The sequence below is a fragment of the Periophthalmus magnuspinnatus genome, chromosome 7 (assembly GCF_009829125.3).
Source record: "Periophthalmus magnuspinnatus isolate fPerMag1 chromosome 7, fPerMag1.2.pri, whole genome shotgun sequence".
Taxonomy (NCBI): domain Eukaryota; kingdom Metazoa; phylum Chordata; class Actinopteri; order Gobiiformes; family Gobiidae; genus Periophthalmus; species Periophthalmus magnuspinnatus.
Window position 1 is genome coordinate 1,741,148 of NC_047132.1, and position 14,286 is coordinate 1,755,433.

The window sequence follows — 14,286 nt, forward strand, 5'->3', positions numbered from 1 at the left end:
CGAGAACCATGGCCTCGGATTTGGAGGAGCTGATTCTCATCCCAGCCACTTCACACTCGGCTGCAAACTGCCCCAGTGCCTGCTGCAGGTCCTGGCTCGAAGAAGCCATCAGGACAACATCATCTGCAAACAGCAGAGATGAAATCCTGTGGTTCCCAAACCAGGCCCCCTCCGGCCCCTGGCTGCGCCTAGAAATTCTGTCCATAAATATAATGAACAGAACCGGTGACAAAGGGCAGCCCTGGCGGAGTCCAACATGCACCGGGAACAGGTTTGACTTACTGCCGGCAATGCGAACACAGCTCCTGCTCCGGTCAGCCCTTAGCAAAGCGCCCCGGACCCCATACTCCCAGAGCACCCCCCAAAGGGCACCACGAGGGACACGGTCGAATGCCTTCTCCAGATCCACAAAACACATGTGGACTGGTTGGGCATACTCCCATGAGCCCTCGAGGACCCGATGAAGAGTATAGAGCTGGTCCAGTGTTCCACGACCAGGACGAAAACCACACTGCTCCTCCTGAATCCGAGGTTCGACTATCGGTCGGATTCTCCTCTCCAGTACCCTGGAATAGACCTTACCGGGAAGGCTGAGGAGTGTGATTCCCCTGTAATTGGAACACACCCTCCGGTCCCCCTTCTTATACAGAGGGACCACCACCCCGGTCTGCCATTCCACAGGTACTGTCCCCGACCGCCACGCGATGTTGCAGAGACGTGTCAGCCAAGACAGCCCCACAACATCCAGAGACTTGAGGTACTCAGGACGGATCTCGTCCACCCCCGGAGCCTTGCCACCGAGGAGCTTGCCAACCACCTCAGTGACTTCAGCCAGGGTGATGGACGAGTCCGCCTCTGGGTCCCCAGTTTCTGCTTCCTCCTCGGAAGACGTGACAGTGGGATTGAGGAGATCCTCAAAGTATTCCTTCCACGGCCCAACAACATCCCCAGTCGAGGTCAGCAGCTCTCCACCCGCACTGTAAACAGTGTTGGTGAAGCACTGCTTCCCCCTCCTGAGGCGTCGGACGGTTTGCCAGAATCTCTTTGAGGCCGTCCGATAGTCCTCCTCCATGGCCTCCCCGAACTCCTCCCAACCCCGAGTTTTTGCCTCTGTGACTGCCCGAGCCGCGGTACGCTTGGCCCGCCGGTACTCATCAGCTGCCTCAGGAGTCCCACGAGCCAACAAGGCTCGATAGGACTCCTTCTTCAGCTTGACGGCATCCCTTACTTCCGGTGTCCACCACCGGGTTCGGGGATTGCCGCCGCGACAAGCACCACAGACCTTACGACCACAGCTACGAGCAGCCGCATCGACAATAGAGGTGGAGAACATGGCCCACTCGGAGTCCATGTCTCCAACCTCCCCCGGAATCAGGGAGAAGCTCTCCCGGAGGTGGGAGTTGAAGACCTCCCTGACAGAGGGCTCCGCCAGACGTTCCCAGCAGACCCTCACAATGCGCTTGGGTCTGCCAGGTCTGTCCGGCTTCCTCCTCCGCCAGCGGATCCAACTCACCACCAGGTGGTGATCAGTTGACAGCTCAGCCCCTCTCTTCACCCAAGTGTCCAAGACACGCGGTCGGAGGTCAGATGACACGACAACAAAGTCGATCATCGACCTCCGACCTAGAGTGTCCTGGTGCCAGGACACCAGGGCACCAGAAACTACAAAGTATATTATTTAAAAGCAGGAGGCATATCCTCCACCACTACTGCACCTCTAAGTAACTCACTGATGAACATCTGAGTATTTTATAATTCATTTGTTCCATTTGTATAGCTTGATGTGGATGTTGTACAAGTACACAGTGCAGATTGGTAGAAACAATCCTCTCCATCCATGACCACTAGCTGCAGAGTCAGGGGTCAGAGGTCAAGGCTGTGGGCAGCAGTACAGATACACTATATAATGTCCATGTTATATTCCCTCTTCCCTGAATACTCATTTCACAATACACAATCTCTTCTTCGTTTTTGCTCTTGGCCTCCTGTTCCCTGGCACCTAAACTTTGCGTATCTCTTCCTATATATTAAAGGTATATGATTCAACTTTTCTGATGTGGCTGGCAGTGGGGAGGTGCTTTTCCTGGAATGTTCCATGTTATGGCAGTTGATACTTTGCATTGACATCACACTGGGGGTGTTCTACGTGTATGTATATGGTGGAATGTTCAGCAGTTATCATGGTAACACAATGCACACATAAGCGAACACTGTCAAAAAAGTAAAAATGTATTTAAACAACACATTTTCAGGAGCCTGTGATCATGGTCCAGTTTAGGTGTTTGATTTTCAACAAAATCAAATGTTATTGACTTGTTTAACAGCACAAACCAGCTCACCTGTTGGAATTCCAACTAAACCAGCTTTTTTGGTCAGATTGTGTTAAAATAAAACTCAGACTAAAGTCTAATACACCTCCAATAGAGCAGTGCTTACAGTTAGCATCACACCCCCAGAAAATGTTGATGACGTCAGCTGCAAAGTATCAATTACAAGTGTTTTATTGCTGAAAAAAATAAACTGAAGATATGCATTCTGAGAGTGGTGACACCACTTCCACATCCATGGAAACAAGAAGGTGAAAGAAAATGTACATTGTGGACCTTTAGTTCCACCCCATGTAGACAATCAAACCATCTTAGCCTTTCTTGCTTTATGTCATGCCCTGATTGTCTCCATGGAGATGTTTTTGCATTGCCAAGAATGTTACATATTTTAATGATATTGTCTATTTAAAAATGGTTTACTGAGATGATCTTGCTTGGAGCAATATATCGTGCTTCAACATTTCTTATCGTGACAGGCCTACTTGAAAACACACGTCTCCATAGATCTGTCTACATGTGCCTGGAGACAAGCAGGTGAAAGAAAAGTTAACTAGTGCTGCTTTAACAGTCATGGCAACTGTCATGTCATGGCAACGCATCATGTTAGGGGGCATGGTCTGGTGTGGTCTGCAACTGTCCAGAGTTGGAATATCTATGTTATTTACCAGTTTGCTGAACACATTTGTGTCATGTCCAAACGTTTGCAGATTCTTTAAAATGTAATACTGCTGTATATCTGTTTTGCCACAAAGCTAAAGCCTGCTGCCTCAGTCTAAGCTAAACTACTGCAGTGAAGATTAAAAAGAACGACCACTGAAGTCCCGCAACTTGTCCACAATGCTTTCCCAGAGTTACTCTACTTATGACAATAAAATTGTGTATGTCTCTCTGGGCAAGTCACGAGTTGGCCAACACTTTTAGTTTTTTAGCTCAGACCTCAATAATTGTGCACTGCAGCGAAGTTTGTCTGAAGGATTTTGGGCCAACAATGATGGGATTATTTTGGCTTTGTCCATCACCTGTGTCCAGTCCAGTCCAGTGCACGTATGTAATCTGATAGTCATGTGGGTTTTTATATAGTTGTTACATGAGTTTATGCGACTAAATGTGTTTCTACTTTCCAAAATGCATTTTAACTGTTATGCCCTATGCAAGCAAATAAACTTTTATGCAAATTAAGGGTACTCAATGTGATATTTGGCGTTTCCACCTCCCGTTACTTATGTGAATCTTCAAAATGTGCATTAAAAATAAGATGATACAAATGCAACTAATGGAAAATACAACTTTTCCCCTCTTTAAGAACATTTTCCATTAGCATGTGTGTAGCATTGTTAGCATGTAGCCTCCAGCTCCCTTTAGCATTCTTGAATACTTATACAAATGTGAGCTGTTGGCTTTGATCTTTTCCATGTCTGTATTTAGTCAAAAGTTTGAATACTTTGGCCAATGGTTATTCTACGGTAACTACTTTCTACATACACACTAATAACATCTAATACATGAAGTAAGTAGAAAGTATGATATTAATAACTCAAAATGTGTTGTGATATTATATATTAGATTCAGATTCCTGGGCCCACCCTCTGTTTTGTTCAGAGCTGTAAACCCTTGAGCTGTAAATCCTCTGCCAGTGAACTTCCCTAAAATGTTTTTTACTTCATAGAGTTCTGTGCCTTGTTCATTAATGTGTGCAAAGCAGTAATCAAGCAGTAGTCTATATGTGTTCATTCATAGTTTTGATGGCCTCTGTCAGAATCTACAATGTAAACATTTGAAAATGAAGAAATAAAGAAAAAACATTAAATAGAAAGTGTTTCCAAACTGGTAGTGCCTGGAATTCCCTCATAAGCCAACTGTATTTGTTTTTCTGTTTTTGTGTTGGTGATTCTAGGATGTGATGATGTCAAGACTCCCAGAAGGGGGCCATTGAACACATTATACATATCTATCAACTATTTCAAAAGTAAATTGACTAGACCTAAAAACTTACTGTATTACAACAAAAATCTGCATTTTAACAATATTATATTTTAACTGCCCCCATCTGTATTAACCATGATCGGCCTATAAAATGTTGTAATATCATCTGAAACACAGAAATATGGTGGTAAAACTGGTCAAATCAACCATTGGCTCTGCTTCAGTCAACTCAATGGCCAACAAAACATAAATTATTTACCTAATTAAAATTAGAATTAGGGATGCAACCTTCCATCTTTTTCAGTTCAAATACTGATGTCGATACTTTACCCTTAAGTTTCTGCCAATCCCTGATATCAGATATTGATATTAGGGCAGAAACTGAAAATAGTATGTATTTCCTTTAAACACCAACAGTGTATGGTAAAACTAAAACTATGATTTAAAGTAACTATAGAACAACTTTGAAAATCTCAAATTACAATATAAAAGAGAATATATAACAACTTTGCCGAGTATCCATCTACAAACATGCCTGTCCATATACCACACACATTATGTAAAGTAGACCCCCGCCTCTCCCGCTGCACCAAAGCCTCATATAGGGTGCCTACACTTTGGAATAAAGACAAATAAATGCCTCTATACATCCATTTGCATTGGAATGTGACCCAGATCCATAGCTTAGTGTAATTCCAGCCTGGAGACAGGCTCAGCGGGACTGACGGAGAGAGTAAGCAAACATCAAACGCCAAAGCAGTACCTTGATGGTCCTATAGGAGGCCATGTGATGCGGGTTTCTCTGGGCGGGCTGAGGGCCGGAGCCTGCAGGTAGGACACTCGGGCCCTGGGTGGACAATAAGAAACACAAGATTTAATGCCCTATAGAAATGTAATACGCTCTTTTTAAATGTAACATCAAGAAAGGAAAGAAACTCTCGTAGAGATGGAGAGATGAAGAAGAGGAAGTAGCAAGGGGCCAGAGAAGATATTAGGGAATACAAATGTCTGATGTGATTTAGAGCTCTTTAGTGTGACAACTGTAGAAATCAAGCAGTGGGAATTATGAATATGTACATTTTTAAAGATGTACAAAATTGATGTTTATGTTATAATGAGACAAGGGATGGGAGTGCATCGTAAAAAATCTGAAACAAATGACAAAACCATTCCTATTATATAGCTTGCTGTGCAAAATAGTTAAAGGAGACTTAAAAAGATTGTCCAAGGCACTCTAAAAAGTTAAAGTGGATACATTTTGCAAAATCGACTGTGTTGGAGTGATTCGTGCATGTTTGAGCAATCTTTAAGCACTTATTTTCAAGATGCCATTTTGCCAATTGACCCCATAAGTTTTCATCGCCACGGGTCACCTAAATGTAACTAATATTAACTTTATAAATGAAATCTAAATCATACCTGAATTATACTCTCATAAGGTTGATCAATCACAAAAAAGGCATTTAGTATTCCAAGTTTGTGGCGCTGTGAGACGAGGCTAAAGCTATCGTAAACACTAAACTAATCGAGTTTATCATCAGTTTTTTTGCATTTCATGTATCTGCACCTCTGCATTTTAACCTCTGTTTAATGCATTGGGGTTTGCTGGTGCTAGTTGAATTATGCACTGATAATGTAATATTTTTTATCTTGATGGGACTGGGACTGGTGAAACAGGAAACAACCGGCTAGATCTGTTTGCAAAGCATATCGGCTCAACATATAAGTTGCCATCACAGGAAATACGGCAGTATATCACAAGATCAAGGCAGCATCTGCTGAGAGACTATTATTTTCTATTATGTTTTTTGCCATCTTAATGCTGATCATTTATCGTTGGTCCTCCAATGACTCCGTGGAGGCATATCCAGTCCCAGCCCCCGTGAGCTGATTGTTCTGGTGCTGTTAATCTGTGTGTGCTCCTGTAGCACCGGTGTTTTTATAGCTGTCCTGCACCGCCCTACGTCATCTCTTTGGGTGTGTCTTACTAGACCTGTGTCACACGTGTAGAGGAAACGCACATATATATATATATGCCTGCTCAAATAAACAATATTCATTCATTCATTCATTCATAAAAAAAAGGACTTTTAACTTTTCAGTGTGCCACAATTTGTTAAAGCCCCTTTATCTATTTTGCTTCATAAGTTATACAATAGGAAGCTTGATTGTGCCATTTTAATGTTTATATTATAAAGTTGTTCAACCATCTTTAGCTAGCACAGAGTTGTATTTTGATGCATTCTTGCATGCTTTAGTAATCCTGTGTTGCCCTGCGTTTGAGACTTTAGTGCCCAGGAAATTCCCACTCACCGCACACTGCTATGTACATACTTGCAGTTAGTTAAAAAGAAAAATAGACTTTGGGTAATACAAATGTGATCAAAGATATTGTATGTAAATGAAAACACTATGTGTTACAGTGAAATGTCACTGTGATGTGGGACCAGCAGCAGAGAGTCAGTTCTGTGATTTTGAACTGGAACTCATTGGAACTGTTTCTATCATTAAACCGGAATTGGACCAATAGTATGGTTTACAGTAACTAAAATATAAAATAATGATTAGATTAGCTTGGGATGCAAAGACTGCTCTGATCCAGTGAAAAAGAATCGTTTGTGATAAGCTAAAAGCAAACAGGTCCGTCGTGGGACAAATAAAAGGTTCTCTTAAGTACAGTTACTGTTTTAATGAATAGTGCAGTGAAAAAAACCCAAAACATGTTAATATTTTTGAAGAGCTTTGCAGACTGGACCGGTGGTGCAGAGAATGAGCAGATGTACACTACCAGTCAAAACTTTAGACACACCTTCTTGTTCAATGTTGGTTTTCTTTATGTTTACTACTTTCTATATTATATATACAAACAGAAGACACAGAATATATATGGAATTATGTAACAACAAAAAAGTGAAACACCTCAACTAAATACTAAATAAGTCATATCTAACTTAAATATTATATTTATTTTAGATTCACATTCCTCAAAGTATCCATCACTTTGCCTTCTCTCAATGAGCATCACATTAAAGAAACCTGAAATGGTTTTCAATTCAAGGTGTGCCATGTCAGGATCAAGGAATGCCAATTGTCAAAAGCAGTGTAAAGGGTGGCTATTTTTCAAAATCTGAAACTATTTGGAATTATTTTGAGCTTATTTTTTGCTTACTACATTCCATACGTGTTTTGATGCCTTCAGTGAGAATCTACAGGGGAATGGATATAAACAAAATCCATAAATAAAACAGTGTGTCCAAACTTTTCACTGGTAGCATATAGAACATAAAGCCCGTACGTGAGGAATGGAGCCGTGATCGCACTGAAAGCTCTGGTACTTGAGGGGGATATACAGGCTTTCCTTGGGCCTCAGGTAGACTTGGGGCCCCGGAGCTCCTGGCTGCAGGTGGAACATGTTCTCCTCCACAGGGCTGGGAGTGTGATGGAGGGATTTGAAGTAGCGCCACTCCGCAGCACTCGTGATCACACTGCAGAGAAATGATACAGGACAGCCAAGCAAGGGTTAATGCACAGTCTGGACATTCTAAGCATAAGTAAACAGAAGTTAAAGGAACCACAGGAGTCTCTCATCTGAGGTGCCAGTTTCAATGCTGAAATCCAGTTAAAACTTGAAAGGACTCTCTTTGATCTGAAGTGTCACTACCTAAACCCCAGCACAGGCTGCCAAAATCAATGCTAGTTCAGCCTCTGCAGCTCAGTGAGTGAATTCTGGAGGTTCTGAGCTTTCACATGACGCCTGTCCAAAAATGTGTATGTGTCCTCTGTCTGCAGGATAAGGCACTGGTCACACGGGTTCAGTTGTGACTGTAGTTCCTATGTTAATAATGTAAGAGTGCATACAGTTCCTTTAAAACACTTCACTATAGGTTTTGCGTACAGGCCTTGAATTGAGACGACAAATTGAGGTAAATTTCACTGTTAATACTGAGTAGCCGCTTCTTTTATTATCAGGAGTCAAATGCTTATTACTCTGTGTGAATTAGTCACACAGAGATTTGACAGATTTTCAAGTCCAGACATCAGCCCAAAAGCCTGTTTACAATTACAAAAAAGATCTTATGAGGCAATTCAATAGGTTTCTGAATGATGAAACAGTAGGACTGGTGCCTAAGCAGATAATTCAAAACAAAATATTTTATATTGAAATGAGCCGAAAATCCTCAAAATGGCACATATAAGCAGGAAACTAAAAACCACGAAAGAAAACCTTTTAAGTGCATTTGGCAGAATAATATATTTTTTCTAAATATGAACTGGTTGGTGGAATAGTGCCTAAGGTAAATATTTACCATAATTTTGCATCAGTAAAGTGGGAGTTTTTGAAAAAAAGAAGAAAACAAAACGTGGGAAAATACGAGTTCTAAAACAGAACAGCTCTGCCTGTGTCATCAGCTGTCATCATGTCCATCCCAAATGAAGGAACAAGGACATTAATTGATCAATTTAAACATTGATTTAACCTAATAAAGATGTTGCAATTTATTTTTATGTGTCAAATCATAGCTAGTTTTGTTGTCTAAATTGTTTACATTATGGTTGCCAGGTAACATACGTCTGTGTATGTCATAATCTGTGTCCAACCATGAAGTAAAATGATAAACTTTCACAAAATTACAAAACTAGGAAAAATAGGCAAGATTTTTTAGTAAAATCTTAAATATAATCAAGTTAACTATGTGTTAGAAAAATGAATAGCTGAACCAGGACGTTACACAACATTTGAATAAAAAATGAATGACCAGAAGAAGCATCCAGTCTTTTAACAGAGCAGAGACAGGAGAAATGTAAAATACTAACAGTGCATAATGAAATTTTCAGTACAGATACATTCCCAAAGCACATCTTATATGTTTTTATGTCCAATTTCATCTAGTGTCATCTTTTACAGCCCCTTCTCCCTCAGAGACCCTGAATCTGAAATGCACATTGGTTATATAAATGTGATACACAACTCACACACATACACTCACACACATACACAGTCAAAGTCATGTGTTTTGTTTTGTTTTGTTTTTCCAGTTTTCCACAAACATATGGCACATTAAATTTTGTAATGTGGATTTTTTTCTTCTCCCTGGACAAATCGTACAGCAGGTCAGACACTCAGTATGATGTAACACCTCACAGACACAAACAAGTGAACCAGGAGCAGAGAAAGAGGAAGAGAGGCTGAGGGAATTAGCGTTCTGATGCTGCGCCGGTGATAAGGCGGAGGAGGTAAGCTGAGAGGGTATTGTTTGAGAAGCAAGGGAAACGGACTGTGATGGCTGACACGTGACACAGAGTAGGAAAGAAATATGTATATGAATTATTAGTAATAATTTTTTCGCAAAAAGTATGCAAGCAAATTGTGTCTTCAGCAATTTAGATTAACATTGCACAGCAAGATAGATATTTGTGAGTTCACAAACTCATGAAAATCCATCTTGAGAGACTCTTACAGTAGGTTAAGTGGGCTGACCAATCAGAGATCAGCACGGAGGTTTGTGCAGAACCTAAAGGCGAAGCATCTAAATGAACCAAAACAAAAAGACAGACGTACTTTAGCCTAGTTTAACAACAATATGAACTATTTTCTTTGTGAAAAACTAAGCTAAGCGCTTTGTGAGTTTGTGGACAGGGAAGAAGTCTGTGCTTTTCTGTCAACTGAATTTAACCAAAGTTTAACTTTTCATCTTGTTCTGCTGTTGTGGCACCTCAATCAATTGGATTCAAATATTCGTCATGATGTTCTGCGTTTTCCAATTGTTTTCAGCAAGACCAATCCCAGATTGATTTCAGACAGAGTGATGCACATCTCAATCTGGGTGAGTCAGGTTCAATTCATGTAGCATTTCACAGACTTTTTTTCAACAGTAAAAACAAGTAAATAAAAATCCACTGTTTGCTACAGTGAGATTCCACTATGAAAAGGTGATATCTACCAGGACTGTAATTTTGAACAGGACGTCAATGGACCTGTTTCTATTATTAAAGGAACTGAATGTAGGTTTTTTTTGAGTTGCTACAATCAACTGAACCTGTGTTACCAGTGGCTTAACAGAGGACACATACAGGTTATTTCTCATTCTCAGGTTATGGACAGGCCTCATGTGAACGCTCAGAACCTCCAGAATTCACTCACTGAGCTGCAGAGGCTGCACTGGCACTGATTAAAGACTGACTGCAGGTGATGGGGTTTAGGTGGTGACCATTCAGATCAGAGAGAGTCCTTTTAGCTTTAAACCAACTGCATTTCAGCATTGAAAATGACAATCCCACTTGTGTGTGGATTATTCCTGCTCAGACTGGATAATCGTCTTTAGAACCACAATTCCAAATTATAAACAACCTGGCCATCATGTCCAGCGTTTATGTAATTAAGAATACATCAGCACTACAGTTGTTATCAGTAAAAGTTTATTTGACTTGGACATTTACCTTGAACCTGTGGACACAGATAGGTCATGTTTATGGAATTTGAAATCTAAATCATACATATGGTGTCATTGAAATCAATATTGTGACATTTTAAATGATGATCCACATATGTTTTTTAATAAATATGTCTTCTTTAATACTATTGTTACATAATATCATTACTCTTAAACAGTAATACACTACTACAGCCCCCTGTGAGTCCAGAGAGGTGACACATGGAGCAGTGCAGCCTGTCGTGGCGTGAGATTGGTTTGTTAGCGCCGTCATCAGCACCACTGCATTACAAATCGCACAGTACACAGGCACAACCAGCTACTAATGTCCAGAGGGCCCAGTGACCACCTGTCCCTCTCTTCAATTTCCTGCACTTATATAGAGGAGCTTAGAATTTTTCATTAAAGACAAACAAATTACAAAAACAGATTTACACTGTCTTTTTTTTTACTAATGCATCAAATATATGAAGCAAGACGTATGGAATTATGTAGCAAAGGAAAAAAATTTAAATAAGACATATTTTCTATTCAATTCCTAATTGCAGCCGACCTTTACTTTGTAGACAGTGCAGTAAACTCTTGGACTTCTCTCAGTGAGCTTCATGGTAAGGTCACCAGATGCGAGTTCATTAGTGGAGTGTGCAAGCCAGTGATCAAAGCAAAGGTTCCCATTTAAAAAAAAAAAAAAAAACAAATCAAGTTTTTGTTTGCTACATTCCATATGTGTCCATTTATAGCTATGATGCCTTCAGTGAGAGTCCACAATGTGAATAGTTATGGAAATAAAGAAGAAATGAAAAACCTTTAATTTCTTGCAAAGAATCTAAAGGTCCTCTAGTGCGCAAAACTGACCCTCGTGAGCTTTAAACCATGTTATATTGTTGTTAACTCATCAAAAACATGTTTCACGTCAGACTTACACAGACTTATCTATGTTTCTCTAGGTCCTGTCTAGAACCAGAAAGTCTGAGCACATAGGTCCTATGCTCAGGTCTCTGAACTGGCTCCTGTGGCTCAGAGAAGGGCTCCAACATGTTAGTGCCACCATCTCACACTCTGAGGACTTCAGGGACAGGCCTCCTGCTGGTGCCAGAGTCAGGACTAAATATGGGGAATCAGCATTTAAGTTTTGTGCAGCTAAAACCTGGAACAGTCTTCCTGAAGATGTGAGACAGGCCTCTACTTTGACAATGTTTAAATCCAGGCTCAAAACAGTTCTGTTTAGCTGTGCATATGACTGAAAGGTTTTTATTCTGCACTCTTCTGTTTTAATGTTAATTTCATGATGATTATTTGTGATTATTTATGTTTTTATTTGTGTGATTTTAATGTCTTTCTTATGAAAGTAAACCACTTTGAATCACTTTGTGTACGAATTGTGCTGTACAAATAAACTTGCCCTGTCTTTCATTCACACATGTCTATCTACATCTTCTCACTGCTACCTTTTACTTTTAGTTCAGTAGAGAATGTGTATCAAGTTTTAAAACACAGTGGAGCACTTCCTGTATTACCACATGACATCACAAGGTGGAACAGAGTGTGTTTTCAGTCTGAGAAAAGAATCCAGTCTAAATATGCAGGTTTGTGTGTTAAACATGTGTGAATGAAACGAAACACAACTCCAGGTCTGTTTGTGATGAGGAAACATTATAACATAGATTTTAAAAAATAGCGTAATACAGGCCCTTTAAAGTGTAAAGTATAAATTGTAAAGGCAGAAATGAGACCGCTGGCTGCATCAAATTATAAATTCTTATCCTCTGAGAATCAGTAATTGTGACCAGCTTTGTGAATGTGAGCATTTCAGTTTTGTTTTTGTCATTTTTAAAGGTAAGGAAAAGGTCAGATATGTTTCATTTGTCATTACACATCCAAGTTCTACAACAAAACAGTTTAGATGAGATTGATCAGGAGTTACAAACAAAATCAAGGAAGATATTTTGAAGATTAACCATACTGCTGCAGGTAATTATTTGGTGAACAAAGAAAATGAAAACTTTTCCTTAAAATGAAATTAAACCAGAATCATGTAACATTTTTCCCTAATCTAATGTCATTGTAAGTCACTGTGATGGTTAAATATGTATTTTCAGAGCCTTTGAATATATTTGGCAATGTTGTATTTGTATGTGATTATATTGCCTTATTTATTTATTTGATTTATTCATTTTGAGTGTTCTCTGACAGTGTAATCTCATTAGGGAGATGCAGGGAGAGCTCTATCACTATCTAAGTTACTTAGTGTACTGTTATTTTGGAGAACACAATAATTACACTTGCTTATTTATCTCTTTATTTAAAACAGAGACAGTGCACACTTAAGGGCCTATATTACATGCTGTTTTCTGATCCATGTTATAATGTTTCCTCATCACAAACAGACCTGGAGTTGTGTTTTGTTTCATTCACACATGTTTAACACACAAACTCTGAATATTTAGAGTTCTTCTCTCAAACTGAAAATACTCTGTTCCACCTTGTGATGTCATGTGGTGATACAGTTTTTAAACTCCATAAACCTTCACTAGAATCATTTGGACGATTCCAGCCCTGGAGACTGACAATCTCTACTGAACTAAAGGTAAAAGGAGCTGTTAACTTAACCACTTCATGACATCACAAGGTGGAACACAGCATTTTGAGTTTTGGAGATGTAGACAGACTAATAATAAAGAGTTACTCAAACATGTGTGAATGAAACAAAACAGAACTCCAAGTATGTTTTTGAGGAGGCCCGGCTTTTTGCGCAATACAGGGCCTTTTACATTCCTGCAACGTTTTAGCCGCAAAGTTAATTTTTAACTGCAATCTCTTACTTGGTGGTGTTACATTTCACACTCTTGCCTCACATCATTCAGTTCTTTGTAGTTTGCATGTTCTCCCTATGGCTGGAAGTTTAATACATTTGCACACTCCTCACCAATAATCACGATTCCTTCCGTCAAAAAGTATAAAAAGAACCATAAAAGAGAGAAAACTTTGTAAAGTTTATGAGTAATGCATGATCCCTCTGTGACCCCACACCTCCAGAGCTCGTGTTCATTTGCACGAGTGGAGCTGTGGAAGAAGGTGTCAGACGGCTGCGAGGTGTCACGCTGCCTCTCCCTTTCTCTCCTACTCATTCCCTCTATCTGAGGAATGTAACTGTAATGTAATGTGTATTTTTAGAGTACTTTTCACCCGTGGACTGCAGATGAAGTGCAGCAGCAGCAGCAAAATCTGGTATCATATCCTCGTTCATAAAATTCAAGTCACAGTACCTCGTTTTGTCCATGCATTTGGGCAAAATGTGTCTTGTTCCAGCACAAATATATTATGTAAGCAGCTTTTCAAGTCAAATTAAGTCCAAATAAATAATGGTACAAACAAAAAAATGCACTCCTCGCTAGCTCAATCTGCAGCTATTGGAGGTGCCGACAACTGCACAGTTTTTTGTTGTGATGCCTTTAACAGCGACAAAGTGAAGTCAGAGGATTTGTCTCTTTTATTAAGTCGTTTTAGATGACTATTGTGATTTAAAATGTGCAAATTATAACAATGATCCACTGGTGACAGAGATTATAACTATAGAGCAGACACAAGGAACTAGTTATTCTTTT

At 39.9% G+C, this 14,286-nt stretch overlaps 1 protein-coding gene across 1 annotated transcript in view; it reads right to left on the bottom strand.

The window, feature by feature from the left end:
- LOC117373734 (nephrocystin-4-like) overlaps positions 1-14,286 on the bottom strand; it is a 272,836-nt gene that overhangs the window by 21,275 nt on the left and 237,275 nt on the right. Inside the window, exons 21-22 of the mRNA XM_055223162.1 lie at positions 7,546-7,735; positions 5,014-5,097 (exon numbers count right to left, since the gene is read on the bottom strand). Of these exons, the coding sequence (XP_055079137.1) occupies positions 5,014-5,097; positions 7,546-7,735 (274 nt within the window). The remainder of the gene's footprint in view (positions 1-5,013; positions 5,098-7,545; positions 7,736-14,286) is intronic.